General features: G+C 42.3%; 4 protein-coding genes across 6 annotated transcripts in view; 3 read left to right on the top strand and 1 right to left on the bottom strand.

Annotated features, from left to right (window-relative positions):
• The window catches only part of LOC306964161 (complement C1q tumor necrosis factor-related protein 3-like), a 145,339-nt gene extending 132,878 nt beyond the window's left edge, over window positions 1–12,461 (top strand). Inside the window, exons 1-7 of one of the 3 annotated variants that reach the window (XM_079558085.1) lie at window positions 6,667–6,792; window positions 7,149–7,278; window positions 8,338–8,409; window positions 9,571–9,642; window positions 9,973–10,035; window positions 11,660–11,788; window positions 11,860–12,460. In XM_079558085.1, coding sequence (XP_079414211.1) covers window positions 7,164–7,278; window positions 8,338–8,409; window positions 9,571–9,642; window positions 9,973–10,035; window positions 11,660–11,788; window positions 11,860–12,140 — 732 coding nt within the window. In that variant the 5' untranslated portion in view covers window positions 6,667–6,792; window positions 7,149–7,163 and the 3' untranslated portion in view covers window positions 12,141–12,460. Of the gene's footprint in view, window positions 1–6,666; window positions 6,793–7,133; window positions 7,279–8,337; window positions 8,410–9,570; window positions 9,643–9,972; window positions 10,036–11,659; window positions 11,789–11,859 lie in introns of those variants that run through there. The other 2 variants (XM_079558086.1, XM_079558087.1) reach the window with 2 other exon arrangements.
• On the top strand, window positions 97–2,573 carry LOC306964306 (complement C1q-like protein 2; the record flags this gene model as incomplete). Its single annotated transcript, XM_079558297.1, has 4 exons — window positions 97–274; window positions 345–419; window positions 2,021–2,149; window positions 2,221–2,573. 4 exons carry the CDS (start codon window positions 97–99, stop codon window positions 2,502–2,504), a joined length of 666 nt encoding a protein of 221 aa, XP_079414423.1. The 3' UTR covers window positions 2,505–2,573.
• Window positions 10,246–18,885, bottom strand: part of xkr7b (XK, Kell blood group complex subunit-related family, member 7b) — a 110,186-nt gene continuing 101,546 nt past the window's right edge. The window contains exon 5 of the transcript XR_013792952.1: window positions 10,246–10,258. The gene's annotated coding sequence lies outside the window, so the exon portion shown is untranslated. The remainder of the gene's footprint in view (window positions 10,259–18,885) is intronic.
• On the top strand, window positions 15,166–18,112 carry LOC306964305 (uncharacterized protein; the record flags this gene model as incomplete). Its single annotated transcript, XM_079558296.1, has 5 exons — window positions 15,166–15,387; window positions 15,458–15,529; window positions 16,158–16,229; window positions 17,706–17,789; window positions 17,967–18,112. The coding sequence occupies exons 1-5, from the start codon at window positions 15,213–15,215 to the stop codon at window positions 18,110–18,112; spliced, it is 549 nt and encodes a 182-aa protein (XP_079414422.1). The 5' UTR covers window positions 15,166–15,212.

Raw genomic sequence — 18,885 nt, 5'->3', positions numbered from 1 at the left:
TCAAAATGTTCTTGTGGGCGGAGTAAGGCTGGGCACTGGTGTTTAGTTGATATTTAAACAGTCCTCAGTGTAAGGAGGTTTTAGACTTGTCTAAAGATGGAGAACACTGGGGTCATTCTGCTGCTGCTCTGCGCTCTCTCCTCGGCTGAAGAAGTCCAATGTGAAGTGCAGCCTCAGCCCTGTCTATCAGACATCCACAGCGTGCTCCGAGAACACAGCGTTAAACTGGCTGAGGACAGACTGCTGATCGAGCAGCTACAGACACTCAACCAAGGTGAGATTGACTATTTCACAACAATTCTACTCTTTATCTGACTTAACTGCACTTCTGTCTCCTTTACAAGCGGCCCAGCTGAAGACACTACTGGAAGAGTTGGAGAAGCGAACCAGTCAAGTGGGCAAAGTGGCAGAGCAACAAGGTGACACACTACACTCCATTCACTCACACTCTTAAGCTGCGTCCAGACTTGACACAGAGGGTCTCGTACGGCGGCTGTATACAGTGGGTGAACGCGGCATTAGCAACAGGAGGAAGGGTGCGATCCTCTCATTCGGGACACAGAAGATCATCTGTCTGAATTTGGAGCAACACGACCTAACCTCTGCGGCTATACTGCACAGTGGCATGCAGGTTGTCACACTACATCATAAGATCACCAATCACCAGTTACTCTTATTCCCTTATCGTACCATCTTTGAAATATTGGATTTTTTAATCCAGGGGAAAAATCAGGATTGTCCATTACAGGTGACAAAAAAATACAGACTAGTATTATGGAAACCACGCAGTTTTTTGCACTTATTACAGCAATAATAAGTGGAAGCCTAAACCTATGATTGATAGGATATGGAGGCTCACAGCCAGTCCGCCCGTTCTGCAAGGGCGGGGCTTCCCACCTATTTGCCCATTTAAGGAACAGGCTTTGTAGGAGGAGCAGCCAATGATAATTTCACAGGCCACGTCGTATCATTACTCTATTATCTCTTGTATATACAGTGGTGAGAGAAAGTACACCATGTGGAATTTCTCACATTTCCGCCTAAATTGGTCACTAAAGGTAGTCTGATCTTCATCAAAATCCTAAGAATGAATAAACAGTGTCTGCTTTAACTAATACCACCCAAACATTTACATGTTAATAATTCTTATTGGCCATAACATGTAAACATTCACAGGAGAGTGTGGAATAAGTGAGTACACCCCCTGAATCTCACTGAACTGCAGCAGTTTTGCAAAGAGCACTCCTCTTTGGTCCATGATTCATCCTGATCGTTGTGAGCGTCTAATCTGCAACTACAGAAAAGCAGTTATTGCTGCAAAAGAAGGGTCAATCAGCTATTTCATACAGGGGATCACTTACTTATTCCATGCATGTTGTGAATGTCTCAGGTTTTTCTTTAAAATATTGTGATAAACTTGTGAATGAAATTTTCCATTGATGATAGCACGGTGTCCAGGCCCTGAGGCAACAAAACAGCCCCTCACCATGATTCTCCTGCACCATACTTCACAGTGAGGATAAGGTTTTGTTGTTTTTCTCGCCACTGCATCGATGGACCCACTGACTGCGGGGTCTCCTGCTGTCTGTTTCTGCTGTGGGTGCTGTGAGGCTGCAGCCACAGCGGCAGAAACAGCAACACGTGGACTGGGGAAAGGAGAATGTGAGCGCGGGATGAAGCTGAGATCTATGCAAATATGTAGGACTTAGACCAGATATGGGCAAACTTTTTGATGCCGGGGCCACATTGGGTTTTTGAACTTGCCAAGAAGGCCAGGGCTAGAATCTGGGTTGTTTCAAACAAGTACAATTCTCAGAACAGTGATTGCATAAACACACAAGGATAGAAACATTCTGCTTTTAGTAATCTAGGAAGGCTTCTGTGAAACATAAGCATACGGTCGAGTCAGTTGGAAACCTTATCCAGCACAAATGTTGGGACACTGTGACATGTTGAGGGCAAAAACAAAATTGCATGTAAATGTAGTAAGCCTTTGCTGTTTGGTTTCTCTGTTTTTCAGCTGGACAGGTGGCTTTTTCAGCATCACTCAGATCAAGTGAGGTAACCCTCGGACCATTCCGTGCTCACACTCCTCTGGTCTACAGCGCTGTGGTCTCGAACATTGGAAATGCCTACAACCCAGACACAGGTGAATAAACTGATGGAAGTGTCTGCAAATTGCTTTTGATTTCAGTACTGAAATAACAATTGTATCTACAGGAGTTTTCACTGCCCCGGTGAGAGGAGCCTACCACTTTGAGTTCTACTTTGGTGCACATGGGAAATCTTCACATGGCACAGCTGTTGTGTTGGTGAAGAACACAGAGCATATTGTGGCTTCCCTTGAACATCAGACGGGTGGATTTGGCACCGCGGCCAACGGAGCCACTTTGCTCCTGGAGGCTGGAGACATCGTGTTTATGCGTCTATGGGAGAACAACATCATCTATGATAATGGTAATCACCACACCACATTCAGCGGTCACCTGCTGTTTACAATGTGAGGAAGAAAATTGCAGTAAAGTTATAACCTTGGAATTCTCTCCTGCCTGACATCTGTAATAAAGATTCTTCCAATGATCCTATGGATATAAAGGCTTTTTATTTACTTCCTTGTTGCTGCTAGAGCTTTAAAATGAGAAACATCACGGTGTACAATCGATCACAAGTCTGTTACAGTTCAACGCTGACACCTTTAGAAGCATCATGCACAGGATTTTAGACAGGAGGGGGGGGGCATGTGACCTCGGGGAATTATCTTGTGGGATGGCAGGATTTTACCAGGACAAAAGGCAAAGAAATATTGTAGCTCAGTTTTGCAGGTCTTACTTTTTAGATTTGGCTAAAATCAAACTGATGAAAATTAACTTGTTTTAAAAAGGTTAAAGGAATAGGCCACTGTTCTCAAAAACTGATATATGTTCTTGCCTTAGCTTAGATGAGGTGATAAGTTTAACTGTCTGGTATTTGTGCGTGCGCTCAGTCACGCAAATGTTGTTGGCATTTAGCCTCTCCCAGCAAATGCATCGCTCCAACCTTTGGTGAAGTTAGAAGCTGCTCTTCCACGTTTTCTCTATTTAAACACGGTTACATGATTAGTTATACGATCCAAGTCTAGTTAATCAAAATTCAACGTCGGCCATATTACTGTGCGGATTTCGACCTACTCCTGGTATTATTATGCCTTACAATATAGTTCCCCCTTTTTATCCGCTTAGAAAATCCACATTGTTTAATTCATTTTGTGTAATAATACTTTTGTAGTGTAACACTTCACGTAACCATATTTAAATAGGGAAAGCGTGGAAGAGCTTGGTAGCTTCTATCTTCATCTTGTTTGGAGCTATAGAGGAGAGGAGGAGAGGCTAAATGCTAGCGCCGTCTGTGCTGTGTTTACGTGACAGAAGGCACGTGTGAAAACCAGACAGGTACAAATGAACTCGTCTAAGATAAGGTAAGAACATATCTCAGCATGTTAAAACAGCGGCCTGTTCCTTTAAACTTTAAACGAATAGAGTAGGAGAGGCTATATGCTAGCACCGTCTGTGACCACGCGTGAAGACCAGACAGCAGCGGTGGCGCCAGACATTTGTCCCAGGGGGTGCCTAGGTCTTTCTTGGGGGTGCTCACAAAAAAATTACATCTTTGGTGCGATTAGTCAACATAACACACATAATAAACACGCATGCACCCACTAATGGTAAATGGTCTCAACTTATATAGCGCAAATGCGTAATTTTCTGTTCACAACTGCGTCCGAGTGAACGGAACACAAGTCTTTGGGCGGCAAAGGCATGGTGAGCGGCAAAAGTGCTGTGTGGAGCTTGAGGACGCTCTGGTCAGGTCATTTCAGATCATATTTTTGCAGTTTTATTTATTTATTTATTTTATCCTACTTTGAATATCCAGTGTATGTTGAAAACGAAATGTCCCCGACCCCATTTTCACATTTCTAATGTATCTATTAATATGTTTCTTGCCAATTCCAAACGAAGAATGGACTTCAGTAATCTGCAGATTTGACATTAAAATCACAACTATTAATTCAAGTAAATCAGAAAAAATCTGTCCCTCAGTTTTGTGTCGCTGGTGTTATCAGCGGTTACACGTTGCCATTCCGACACCCCCACCGCCTTTTTCTCAGTGCTGACGTGCAACATGAAACATAAAGCACACAATCTAGATAAAAATAAGCTATAACTTTAAAGGAACTATACAGAGTTTAAAAATGTTAAAATTAAGTATTTTCCTCCCCCTACATGTTCCAGCCATGTCCTAATGTGTAGAATGAGCCCAGACCTGTTCACCACAACTGCCTCTAAAATCCTGCACTGTGACTCAAAAAGTGACAGTGAGGTGGCAGTAGTGAGTATAAAATGGCTAACTTGCATCTCGGCCCTTTAAACTATAAGGGTTTTGAGGTAGGTAGAAAGTCCTACCTAAGAAAACACGTGTTTCCTGCAGTTGAGAATTTACATCCAATGTAATGTTTTGAACATGTTGTTTGTTTTCTTGGACTATCTCGGACATCGCTAATCCTTAATGGGAAAACAAGAAAAGTCACGTGTCATTTGCGAGCACAGAGCCTATTTACAAAGTGAAGAAACATCACAGTGTCACATCAAGGCGAGTCTCAGTGCTAAAGGGGTACAACTCACTGTGAAGCTGCAGCACACACACATATATATATATATATATATTTAACATTCACAATGCCTTTCATCTTAAAATAATCTTTGCTTAGGACGACTGCACACCCGGGAGGCGACAGGTGCGTGCGTAGGAGGCAGAGGGAAATTAACATCATCTTTAAAAATCTTTTAATTATTTAAAAATTATTTAAACAAGCAGCGGAAGGTTGTATCATACCATTTTTTAAAAGTGAAGCAATGCAATGTTGTTTCTGAGTCAATGACTTTCTACATCACACAGCTCAGCTATTTTGCTTTTCTTCATAACATTTCTTCACGCTTGTGTGTCCGGTCAGCAATATAAAAAAGAAACCATTAAAATGTCCCATTGACCCACTGAGTAGGGATTGAAAAATAAAATAAGGTTTTGGCAAGAGTCCACTGACCTTAAAATTAGGGCTAGTAGTTGTATACAGTATGGCTCTGTAATCCACAACACAACTGGCATAGAGATGTCTAATGACACCTTTGCTCAGTCAGACCTGTTCCCGGTGCGTGTTGGTCTCCACCAGGGCTGCCCAATATCACCAGTTCTGTTCATTACCTTTATGGACAGAATTTCTAGGCGCAGCCAGGGGCCGGAGGGTGTCCGGTTTGGGAGCCTCAGGATCCCATCTCTGCTGTTTGCAGACGATGTTGTTCTGTTGGCTTCAACAACAAAAAAATGGTCAAATTAACACCAACGTGGAGAGATGGCTCCACGACCAAACATTAGCTGCTGGCATTAACCAGCAACACAAAATAATCCCCCCGCAGTAAGGCAGCACAGGTTCGTGGACTGAAGAGCACAAGAGACAGTATATTGTGAAAATATAGTTCTTTATTTTAACAATTTGTTTAAAAATAGTATTTTGTTAAATTGATTTTAAAAACACTAGTATCACCATTACCCTGGCCTGTGCTGTGCTTGTTCGAAGGCTAGGCTAGTTTTTGACCACCTAAAGCCGTGAGTGTCTGATTCAGTCAATGTAATGTTGAACAGGCTATCTGAATGTCCATCTAACTTCACCACATAGGCACACACCCGACATGATGACCCTTCCTCACTCATGTCACCTCCTGGGTTTAGTCATTTTGGTCATAAAAAACAGAAACTTTTCTCGTAAAAACAGGATTTATTTTTCTCATTGAAACAGAACTTTCAGCAGCTGCCTCCCCCCCGGGTCGTGGAAACCACATTGCACCTGCCCCTTATGGCTCCTCCTGCAGGTGGTGGGTCCACAGGAGGACGGGCTCACAGCTCCAACCGGGCCTGTTAATCTCTCATAAAGGGCTTCTGAACCGCTTTTTGTCTGACCCGTCACCTAGGACCTGTTTGCCATGGGAGACCCTACCAGGGGCACGAAGCCCCCGACAACAGAGCCCCCAGGATCATTCAGGTGTTCAAACCCCTCCACCACATTAAGGTGGCGGTTCCAGGAGGGGCCTCATGAAAACAGAAACTTTTTTTTTCTTCTTCAAATGAATGCAATACGTTGCCATATCTTGCAGTGTTCTTTTTCAGTGGGACAAGTGGCATTCTCAGCCTCTCATATCATTTGACATGTTATAGGCCTGTTTTAGTTCTAGTTCAGACAATGGTTTAGTCTGATTTCATCTGGTCTTGGTTTTGACTCACTGGTTTTGTCCTTATATTCATCACATGTGGTGTGGCCTTGTGTGAATCGTGGATCATGGAAAAAATAATAACAAAACTATAGGTCATGTTGTGGTGCATTATCAGGCATAGATTCTGCTTCTTGGGAGTATGGAGCTCTAACTCCGTACGTTTGTGTTTATTTCATTTTGCCATTGCTAGCACAGGAGCTTAGAGCGTTATTTTTTTTGGTCTCTTTTTCCCCCTCCTTTTGTATCGTTCTCCGAAATTATTTGCCCACTTACGATAGTTCTGGTTTGGGGATCTGGCAACCCTGATGCGCTGTGTTTGCGGAAGTACACACGGACTGAAACAGAGGCGCGGCGCGGAGCCAAAATAATTACCTCGTACTTCGAAGAAGAAAGACAGACCGTTTTTGGGGGGGTTATGGCTTTTTGTGAAGCAGTGGCAGCGACATCTGTACAGAGACACGTGTGGCTGTGAAGTCCAGCGGTGGATAGTCAGGTGAGGATTAGATTCATTCATAATGATTTGTTCCATATTTTATGCTAAATCGATGCTAATTCCGAAATCGATTATCAGATGTGTTTCGGTTTGGGGATTATCCATTGCCTGGGTCTGCGCCGCGGAGTTAAGATTGCCATAAACAGATCAGACGTCGGATTGTGCGTCACGTCGCTTTGGCTTGCTGTCTCTCAACGTAGCCTGTATCGTCCGCTGCGTGTTAATTTGAGCTATAATATGAAATCATTCTTCAGCTCACAGACACTTCATGTCAGAAGGTGGTGCTTCTCTGTGCTTTGACATGTTTTTATGTTCCTGCCTGGCCTGAGTATCAGGTTTTGCTTCACTCTCCTCAGTGTCAAGAGGAGAAGATGGAGAACCCTCAGCAGACTCAACCTTCAGACCTCTACTCTGTGATCCGAGATATGAGCGCCCAACTGGCTGTGGACCGGGTGATGATCCAGCAGCTACAGAAAGCCAACCAAGGTGAGGCATAACAGCTCACTAACTTTGTTTGAGTCAGACACTCTGATTGGAATAGGCCACCGTTTTTACATACTAAGCCTTACGAAGCCTTTGGGCGAAACGTTCTAGACTCCAACCACTGAGTACAGAAGACGACTCCTTCATTGAACTCCTGTACGACTGAGAGCTTACACAGACATACTAAGAGATGTTCTTGCGCGGGAGGCTCGCCGCAGCTCCGCCCTCTTTACACGATATCGACAATTGATAAAACATTTGGGCATTTGTTACGAGATTGATTAAAATCATAGGGAATCCCTATCATCTTAAGAGAAGTGACTTGTTTTTATAAAGTTTATTGTATTTTTTAATTTGAGTTTTTTCCCATGATGAAGAGGCCAGGCCTGGCCTCCCCTGACCTCCCCTGACCGCACCTCACTGGATTTGGGTAATGCCTGGATAATAACTGGAGTAAATGTGCTCAGCTCGGGTGAGGGTTAAGAGATTAACTGCCAAACTTATTGGGTTCATAGGGCAGAACATTTTTGACATTTCACTCTTTAGAAGAAAATCTTCGCACATCAATTACCAGAGGCAGGTGTGTAGGAGATGAGGGAAATCCCAACGTACACGAGTAAAAATAATAATAGTTCCCGCACACTGCCAACCTTGCAGAAATAGTTTATTAATATTTGGTCAACGTTTCAGTCCTGAGACTGTCATCAGCAATTTGCCTGGATGGTCAGATGGATGGAGTAGTCCATCCATCTGACGGTCCTGAGACCTTCAACGAATTGTTGACCAAATCCTGATAAGCTATTTTTGCAAGGCTGGCAGTGTGCGGGAACTATTATTATTTTTACTCGTGACAATTGACTCTTAAACAAAATTTCGTCATATCATGATTTAAACTTTATTGTGACAGTTTACTCACTCTCACAATCTAAATCATGACTTAAGTGTTTTAAAAGACTTAAATGCTCTAACTCATTGCACATCCACTGCAGTAATGAACGTTGCACTAATTTTGGCACACCGAACTAAGCCCGCTGCATTTTCCTTACTTTTTGTCTCTTTCAGAGCAAGTCGACAAATTGAAAGAGCTTGAAAAGCGAACAGATGAAGTGAACACACTGAAAAAACAGCTACAAGGTAGTTCATTTTAACAGCACTGCATTAGGCCGCAGCTTTCAACAAATCTTAGCAGCACACGACTGAGGCTTGTTTTAAAAGTTGGCTCATTTATTTTCTGCACAAGAGTAGAGTGAGTAGTCCGCGATGCCAACCACTGCTGTGTGTGTCCAGACAGATTACCTTCTAGCTGTGAAGCACAAGCGCTAGCCACTGCGCTACCATGTCGCCTAAAAAAGCGGACGGAGGGCAGAGTATTACTGACAATATGAATATAAATCTAATTTCTGTGGTATCATGATTCAACAAGAAAACTTTAACTATTAGACTAAATAAGTGAGTGCTTTATTTGTCATTGTACATATTTATACTAAGAAATTGTGTTCAGATGTTGGGTTTGTCCTGAGTCAATCTGACCAGCATGTTTTTGGAGGTAGGGGAAACCGTAGCACTGCCTTCTGTGCTCCTCTGACCTTCTCAAACGGGTCACTCCTTCTGGGTTTGTCCCTTTTTCAGAGTGTGGTGTCCTGCACGGGTCAGCTCCATGACCTCTGCCTTCCTCTTCCTCCTGTGCAGCTCCCTCCGCTCCACAACAGTCCTTCACAATCTTTCGGGAAGATCATTATTATTCTCCAGTGAACAAACATTAGTCTGAGCACCATTACGGATAGAAGGCTTGTGTGGCTTAGTGGTGAGTCATGCCCGGATACCTCCTCATTTGTCCCTTTATTGTTTCCCGTAGCTCCTCTTGTGACGCCTCCACTGTGCTGCAGGTGTGGGAGGCTCTTGGTGCCTCTTCAGTGTCTCAGAAGAAGAAATGTGTAGGTCTCAAATGAGTTTAGCTCATAAGCTAGCTATTTGTTTACTTTTTTTTTAAACTGGGTCCTTCATGCCTAGTTACGGACTCTGAATCCACTGACCCTCACAAAAGATGTACAAAAGCATCCAGTAAAACAATGTGGAACACAGAAACTTCAAATATAGTCCGCAGAAAAAGGCAAGCAACGCTGCTGTACCAAGGGAAGTTGCTGCTTGTTTCAATCGAAATCATGATTATTTTGTCAACAAAATAAGACTTAAGCACTAAATCACCGCACATCCACTCCAGCACAGAGCACATTTGGCACACAGAGGTAAGCTTAGACATACTGCTGCAATATTTCCACTTTCTGTCTGTTTTAGAGCAAGCCGACAAAGTGAAAGAGCTTGAAAAGCGGACCTGTAAAGTGGACACATTGAAGAAACAGCTACAAGGTGACTTATTTTTGCATCTGTTCTATAACTGCAGTCAGGCATCCCATTTCTTTGTTGTACAATTGATGTGTATTATAGATGTGAATTATTGTGTATATTTGTATATCTGTTCACTCGTGTTTCAGTTTACAAATAGACCTCTGTGTGTAGCAGCTTTAACCACTAGGGTAGAGATTCTGCTGCATGTGGCCCCACCCTAATCGGAACGCACACAAAAAATTGTCTACCTCATTCTGACATGTTTAGTGATGTTTATTAAGTGTTTTTCTTCATGCGATGCACAGTGCTGTGCGTCCATATTTAAATATTGCATATTTTATTTTTATTCAGCACAAGAATCTGAACTACAGAGCATAAAGAAACAGACTGATGAGCTGAAGAGAAACAAAGAAGGTAAGACATATAGGTGATTCCCACATAACCCGGAGTGCACCCCATTCAACCGGATTTACTCCACTCTGCACTTCTGTTATTTCCATTACAAAGACTTAGGGCCCGATCTTGTGCATCAAAACGGAGACGATAGCGTGACATTTTGCGCTCAGTCGGAGCGCACTTTGTGATCTTGCCACTCCAGACTTAGCGCATTTAAGTGGGTGGAGACACACACATTTTCCTCCAACCAGATCGACTCCGCGTCCAGGAGAGTGGTTGTGTGGGAGTGGGGGGTGAACATGTGCTTTTGTTTTGCTTCGCGTTCACGCAGAGCGCGGGCCGATCTGCGCCACAGCGGACGCTGTAGCTCTTTTTCTCTCGAGACGTGAACATGGTTTAGCTCACGATGGGGTAAATAAAGTTTTTAGTTTGACCTGTGAGAGCCTAAGGCTTAAGAAAGAACGCAAGACAGCGCAATGTAAACGAGGAAGTGAATGTGTTTCCATCAGTGCAGTCACCTCCTCTTGTGACGCCCCCTCACAGGTGGCGGAGGCGAATGGCACATATAGCGCCGCCACTCGGAAAATAATTCGCCAAGAGCCTGCGCCGCCCCGTGCGCCGCCACAAGATCTGGCCCTTTGTGTGACCAGATGGGGATTGGGGCTGCCCCCTTTTGGTCGCCATCATGGTTGACCAAGATTTTCATTGGTCGACTAAATGCACGCACTTTCGCAACAATTACAATGCTCTTTAGTTACATAACACCAGAGGCCTGTGGCAGGTCTATCTTTTACCTTGGGCTAATATTTCATTATAAAAACTGATCAAAGTTTTACAGACAGAGTGGCGTTTGAATTGTTTGTGTGATTTGCTCTTGCAAAAAAAAAAAACACTTCGGGGAGAGAAATGAGGACGGGCCTCTCCTGTGTTCGCATAAGCTGCTGAGATCTGCGAGATATTGCCTTCTATAGGCCAGACTTCTACACTTGTTAAAACCTCAAATAACCTGGTTCTACAGTGAAATAGCTGATATGTGAGTCTGTCACCTGAGAAAACAAAAGCGAAAGCAGAACGTCAAGCGCAGCAGCTCATGTCTTTCTCCGCTTCATTCTTGCCTTTTCCGAAATAAATAAGAAGAGGAGCACATGGCTCGTGTTAACATTACAGCGAAAAAGAGAGAGGGAAACGTCTGACCTGGAGGACATTTGACAACAGGGATGATGATGGATTATATAGATGTATGGACAGCACATGTACAGCAGCAGATGCAGGAAAGATGCAGGGAGCTGGAGTCTGAAATGAAAGGTGAGATTAATGGGACTTTTTACACTTTCACGTTGACTTTGCTTCTATGTATAAATTGTAGCTGTAGCACGAGCTCCCAAAGTGTTATGTCTTATGAGTGCAGTTTGCATCAGAACAATGATTGTTTTGTCAGCGTCATGCCACATCTTTCTTTCTGTTTAAAAAAAGGGGGGGAGCATACAGTAAGAAGCATGAAGCAGGGCCTTGTGTCCTTTTGTCCTAAAACAAAAACTCACAAACAAAAAATATTAACAATAACACACTTGTCATCAGTTGAATAGAATCTCAAAAAAATAACACAACAAAAAAAAAACGTCTTGGTTTCTCTGTTTTTCAGTTGGACAAGTGGCTTTTTCTGCGTCGTTGAGATCAAGTGATACATACATTGGACCATTCAACACTCACACTCCTTTGGTCTACAGCTACGTGATATCAAACATCGGAAATGCCTACAACCCAAACACAGGTGAATGAATGAACTGATGGAAGTTGACGAAGTTTTGATATCAGTTCTAAAACAACAATTGTATCCTACAGGGTTTTTCACTGCACCGGTGAGAGGAGCCTACCACTTTGAGTTCTACATTACACATGGGGAGTCAAGCACTGGTACATCCGTTGTGTTGGTGAAGAATAAAGATCCTATTGTTAATGCTCATGAACATCAGAAAGAGGGATTTGGCACCGCGGCAAATGGAGCCACTCTGCTCCTGGAGGCTGGAGACGTCGTGTTTCTGCGTCTGTGGGAACAAAATGTAATCTATGATAATGAGAATCGCCACAGCACATTCAGTGGTCACCTCCTGTTTACAATGTGAGAAAGAATCGATTGATATTAAATGCCACGATATATTAATATGAACAGTTACAACACCCATCACTAATAGTGTTGAATAGTGGAACTGGTCGAATAGCAGCAAAAACTACACACAACATTTAAACACACTTATTTTGCTTTAATTTTTCATGGGCTGAACTGAAAGACATACAACTATTTCCATAAACACAATAGACCCATTTTGTTCCAAATATTGTTCCCAAATCTGTCTATATCTGTATTGGTGAGCATATCAAGTTGCTGATTTGACCGCATGGAATATTGCACAGATGTGCCTTAGGCTGTCTACAATAAAAGGACACTCTGAAATGATCAGTTATTGCTTTATTGGGGGGCGGAGGAGTGTCAGAAAATCAGTGGTGATGTCACCACCATTTGCAGGTGAATCTTTCAGTTTGGTAAGTAAGTTCAGGTGAAACTTGGAAAGTTTTTATATTGTTAAAAAGTGCACTCACTTCTGTTATTCAACCTAAACTGTGACACTAATATATGATGGACTCATTACTTCAAAGTGAGATATGTAGCCTTTATTTGTTATAATTGTGATTATTATGGCTCAGCTTGTAAAAACCCAAAATTAAAAAACTCAGAAAATTAGAATATTTGGAATGATATTCAGATTTTCCCAGTTTCACCTCTAAGTGCTTTATTTGTCATTGGACAGTTGTACAACAAAATTGCATCCAGGTGTTGGATTTGTCACCATTGTGGGCCAACCTGACTAGCATGTTTTTGGAGGTGGGCAGTGCTTAATTTGTAAATGTGTAGTTTCAGGAGCACTGGGTTGATGTGATGGATTTGGGGAACAGGCCAAAACAGTTACTGGAACACTCTCATTAAACGCCATTATATCATCTCAAATCTTTGCCGGGTCCTCCACAATAGTTCAAGGCTCCTTTACTCTGAAAAACTGGAGCAGGAGCACTTTGGGAAATCTGGCTGGCTGCCTCCAGTGCTTCTCTGAAACGGTGAACCTCCTCTTGAGTTTGCCCCTGTTTACCTCATCCTTCCTCTTCCTCCTGCACAGCCCTTGCCTCCACAACAGTCTTTCACCGTCATCTGGGAAGAACCTGGTGGATTATATTCTCGTGAACAAACCATTTGTCCGAACAATGTTAGGGATAGAAGATTTGTGTGGCTTAGCCCGGATACCTCCTTGTTTGTCCCTTTTTTGTTTCCTATAGCACCTCTTGTGACGCCTTCACTGTGCTTCAGGTGTGTGGGTGCCCCCTCAGTGTGTCAGAAGCTTCTCTTTTTTTTTTCTATTTTCATCTAAATGATCATTCTTTTGGGCGTGATTAAAATGTGAGTCTTGATGTTTAAACAAACTGAAGTGGCAAAGTGGCAGTGCAGAGAGGCCCACGGGCGGTAATTAGCTGCTCATGACGAACGTACAACTGAAAATCTGGGGCATTACAATATTGCTGGCAGCGCTACTTTATATCTTCCTCAGAAGACGAACCAGGAATTACACTGCGTTCCAAATTATTATGCAACTTGTATTTTTGTGTCAAAAGGGTAAAAACTTTTTTTTTTTTTAATAAACCCATGGATGGTGTTGTGTTTCAGGGCTCTTTGAATCACTGACATTAATCTCAGAGACCTGGGATGATTAGTTGTCAGCCCAGTTAAGGGAAAAACTATTGAAAAAGGATGTTCCACTTTATAAAGCAGATCATCATCAAGCAACATGGTAAAGAAAAAGGATCTCTCTGCTGATGAAAAGCGTTAAATAGTTGAATGCCTTGGTCTAGGTATGTGCAGATAAATGCACAATGTGGACGTTTTTTGCCAGACAAACACATCAGATTAAGAGAACAGATGCTACAAAGCAGCATACAGGTATTTGAAGCTGCTGGTGTCTCTGGAGTTTTCCGAACATCAAGGTGTAGGACCCTCCAGAGGCTACAGTTGTGCATAAACCTTCTATCCGGGCCTCCCCTAAACTGTTAATTGAATGCTGATGAACAGAAACAGCTGCAGTGTCTCAAAAATACCTGAGGACTCATTTTCAAACAGTCTTGTTCACTGATGAGGCCGTGTAACACTGGATGGTCAGATGGATGGAGCAGTGGATGGTTGGTGAATGGCCACCATGTCCCAACAAGGCTGTGATGTCAGTGAGGAGGTGGCAGAGTCATGTTTTGGGCCAGTTTCATGGGGAGAGAGCTGGTCGGCCCTTTTAGGCTCCCTGAAGGTGTGAAAATGACCTTTGAAGATCATCCTCATGCATGACAACGCACCATGTCCTGCTGTAAAGAATACCTCTGCATCACTGGCTGCTATGGGCATAAAAGGAGAGAAACTCATGATGTGGACCCCCTCCTCCCCTGACCTCAACCCTATTGAGAACCTGTGGAGCCTCAACAAAAAAAAAACATCTATGAGGGTGGGAGGCAGTTTTCATACAAACAGCAGCTGTGGGAGGCTATTCTGACATCCTGCAAAGAAATCCAAGCAGAAAATCTCCAAAAACTCACAAGTTTAATGGATTTAAGAATTTTGAAGCTGCTATCACAGAAGGGCTCCTATGGTAAAATATAACTTGACCTTTTTTTGATTTTTTTGATTGAAATAGCTTTTGATTTTTAAGTAAATATGACCTCCTACTGCTACAAATTCAACAAATGATATTTTTTAGTTATTTACAAGCTTTAAAATGTATTGAAACGATGAGTTGCAAAATAATTTGGAACAGTAGATTTAGAGGTTTTTACTATATTTATTTTTGAAAAAAATACTGTTATCACTGGGAGATTTTTTCAACCACATTTAAATGATCCTCTACCAGTTAAAGACTTGAAACATATGCTGACTCTCATTTGAGTTGACAATTTAGAAAATCTTGGAAAAATGTCATTTGCATAATAACTTGGAACGCAGTTTATTAATGACAAAAAAAGTATGTGGCAATACATTGAGCAACATCTGATATTGAGAAACAGGTCTATTCAGAATAAGACACGGAACTTGAGGATACCAATACTGTGACTCATACTTGGGACAATTTAAAACTGTCCCGAACAGGAGGACGACTCATTTCAGTCCAAAGATGGAGAACACTCTGGTCGTTCTGCTGCTGCTCTGCGCTTTCTCATGGGCTGAAGAAGCCACCCATGAACAGCAGCCTCAGCCCAGTCTATCGGACATCCAAGCTGTGCTCCGAGACCTAAGCGGCAAACTGGCCGTACTCCAGTTCAGGATGGAGCAGCATGAGACTCACCAAGGTGAGACTTATATAAATGAGTTTCTCTGCCGCTCTGGTTTTGACTCATAGCTCACTTTCGTCCCTTTTAGAACAAGCAGACAGACTGAAGGACTTTGTGGGGGAGTCCAGTCAAGTGGACCCGATAAAGGGACAACTTCACGGTAATTCAGTCGATGTTCAGCATTTTCTTCAAACTATAGTGCCGTCATAGAAACTGCACAGGTTAACATTAAACCAGCCTCAACCTGTTACTAATCCTTGTGTTTGAATTTTGGTTTTGTTTCCAAATCAGTGGAAGAGTATGTCTTGAAACAGGTTTTTACATTTTCTGTAACAGCAAACCCCTAGACCAGGGGTCCCAAACTTTTTGTCTCCGAGGGCCAAAATGAAAAAGTGCCTGTGGGTCATGGGCCAAACACGGCAATGTCAAGCGTGAAACACATATAACTGCAAATAATAGTCTAAAAATTACTTTATTTTATTAGTTAGTATTAACCATAAGCGACACAAAAGTAGGTCACTCTCTGGTGGGCCGACGTAATTTTTCATACGGGCCAAATTGGCACGGGACTAGAATTCTAGTTCCAGAAGATTAGTTAAAACTCAAGGGAATTTTTACCTTAGAAGCTAGGTCAATATTTTTTGCTTTTACTTGAGGTCTTTAGGTAGTTCCCGTGGGAATAGAGTTTAAGACTAACCATAACCAGTTTAGCAGTTAAGCTCATATTCATCATGATAAAAATCAGCACAAATGCGAGTCGTGTATCATCTGTGATTTGTGTCTTTCAGAACAAGAAGCCATACTGAATAAGCTCGAGACGCTGACCGGTCAATTGGATGAGGTGAAGGAACTACAAGAAGGTGACCCACGCACCCCTCCTATCCTATACATTCTTAGAATAAGCCTGTGAAAAGCTTTTCTTATGAGATAACATTTTAAATATTCAGCTGGAGTCCAAACTCATTCCTAACTTTCCAACATCACAATTCTTCCCAGGGCTGAGTTCATAAACACGTTTCACAGATTTCATTTAGCATTACTCTCACTGTAATGCTAACAACAACTCACCCACTAGTTTACAGTCAGATATGAAGACTTTAGAATTAGATGCACAGCAATTGACTGTTTTACTTAAGGGCAAAACAGACTTTGTTTTGACCATGTACTGAACAATCCTGTTTGTTTAGAGGCAGTGATCCATGATTTTTGTAAGGCGACCGCTTTTTTAAAACTGTTTTGGCAGTTGTCACTCTATGTCGTGGATGGATGTTTCGGCCAACTTGGCTTAAATTTAAACTTAGCTAGCATAACCACAGTAGCAACAAGTCTTTCACATCTTGGAAAACTGTTTCTGGAAAAGACAGCCTGAGACTGACTGACTGATGACTTCTTTAGGTCATCATCTGACAACACCGGTAAAAAGGTTGTCTCCGCCCACAGTCACGTTTTTTTAATGTATTTTTATTTTTTATTAATATGCTGTGTGAATCTTTATGCAATAATAGCAATTCTCTCCTCCAAAATAAGCAGTAATGCTTATCGGGTAACTTCAACTAACATTACATCCTGGTTATATTTGAACTCCTGAACAACACGATACTGGTGACACTGTGTCAATCACCAGTCACTGTGCGACTAGTGGTGTCACTAGTCGTCAATACGGCATCTTATTCACCTTATTCCGGACGTTCGCGTGGGCGCCGCCATGAATTGTGCCCGCCCCTTTTCTCCTATCTGTTAACATGGAGCTGGAGAAGTCCACATAAAATCAGTCACTGCACGAAAACAAAGCCGTCTTTCGGCTGCGCGGAGAAACGGTGCAGTGTTGACATGTTGGTGCAAATGAACATTGGCCATTTTACACAAATCAATCGACTAAACATCAGATTTGAGCGGAGAATATTTTCCCTCGTTCTCCGTTTAAATTAACGGGCTTCGCGCTCGACCGGAAGTGTCTGTACAACGGACGTTCCGAGAAGCAAAAAGTGGCAAAAGTGGGCCGGACGGAATAAGGTGAATGGCAGCAGCCGCTAATCGTATGGCTGCAAAAGACAATATTGAAATCTAAAGGAATATAATCTTTTAAAGCCAATTACAAATTGTGATAGATAATGAGTGATAGAAAATGTGTTTTTTGTGTGTGTCACTCGTTACTCATTCAAATCAAGTGATGGAAACGCAGGTGGTTCCAGGCTAGAAAGAAGAAACATCCATTTTAACAGCCCTATCAGACATTATTGTTTATTTGTGGATGTAGTGAAGATTTCTTCATGTATTTCTCTTATTTTATAATTATTTTTTAATTATCATTATATTATATTTATGTTGTTTTTCAGCACAAGCAGCTGAACTAAAGCGCATAAATACATCGACAGCTGTGACCCAAGACCAAGTGGACACTTTGTGTAGAAAGAACAACGGTAAATTGGAATAAAACACTTTTTGAAACATTAGAAAAAGGTACCTTTGTAAGTTTGCAGTCAAAAAAGCATCCAAGCCACTTTGTGTACAAAAAATAAAAGTCCTTTATTTACATGGACACGTAGACCCTCACTTAAACTTCTTTTCAACGTCAACTGCTTGCATTTCTTTGTCAGTGGAAGTAGCGGCTTTTTCAGCCTCTTTGATGGCACCGGGTCAAGGCAAAGTTTTTGTTGGACCATTCAACTCTCCCCAGGATCTGGTCTTTGAAGATGTGATTACCAACATCGGAAACGCCTACAACTCGAGCACAGGCGAGTGAACTTGCAAACGATACAGTGATGTAAAGAGTGCATTGTCTTATCAAAGTTTAACCATGTGTCCTGCAGGGTGTTTCACTGCCCCGGTGAGAGGAGTCTACCACTTTGAGTTGCACATCCTCGGACCCTCTTCAAACCCCTCTGGGGCTGTGTTAGTGAAGAATGAAGCACATGTTGTTATTGCTTTTGAACAAGGAAATGGATGGGGCAAGGGTTCCAATGGAGTCATTCTGCTCCTGGAGGCTGGAGATGTATTGTTTGTGCGTCAGTGGACCGGCACACAAATCTTTGATAATGGGAATCGACACACCACGTTTAGTGGGCACCTGCTGTTTACAGTGTGAGAAACTGAAACTGTTTGGCAAAGGGGCGTGCATTGTAAAATGAGGATTATGTGAAGTATGTTCCACAAAAGGAAATGAATAAAATAACATCTTATACAGTGTTCTACAAAATAAATAATAAAGAAATAAATGAAAACAAAAAAATATATACTTTCTTTCCTGTGTCAACCTGTTTAGAGAGGCGGGGATTTGGGGAAGGGCTGCAAGAAGGTCCTGGGTTCAATACACAGGCCTGACGGGGACTTTCTGTGTGGAGTTTGCATGTTCCAAGATTGAAGTTTTGAGGCTGCTGGTCCAGGGACTGCATTTAAGGAAGTGACTTGGTTGTTTCAGCTTAATGATTTTTTTTCCCCATTTCCCCTTCCCCATTGCCCATTTCTTTTTGTTGTTTTTTTTACCCCTATTTAAAAATAAATTAAAAATGGCCCAAT

This window comes from Gobius niger, assembly GCF_951799975.1.
Source record: "Gobius niger genome assembly, chromosome: 6".
In the NCBI taxonomy this organism is placed as follows: domain Eukaryota; kingdom Metazoa; phylum Chordata; class Actinopteri; order Gobiiformes; family Gobiidae; genus Gobius; species Gobius niger.
The sequence above is the reverse complement of the archived record's forward strand: the minus strand, read 5'-3'. Positions and strand labels throughout refer to the sequence as shown.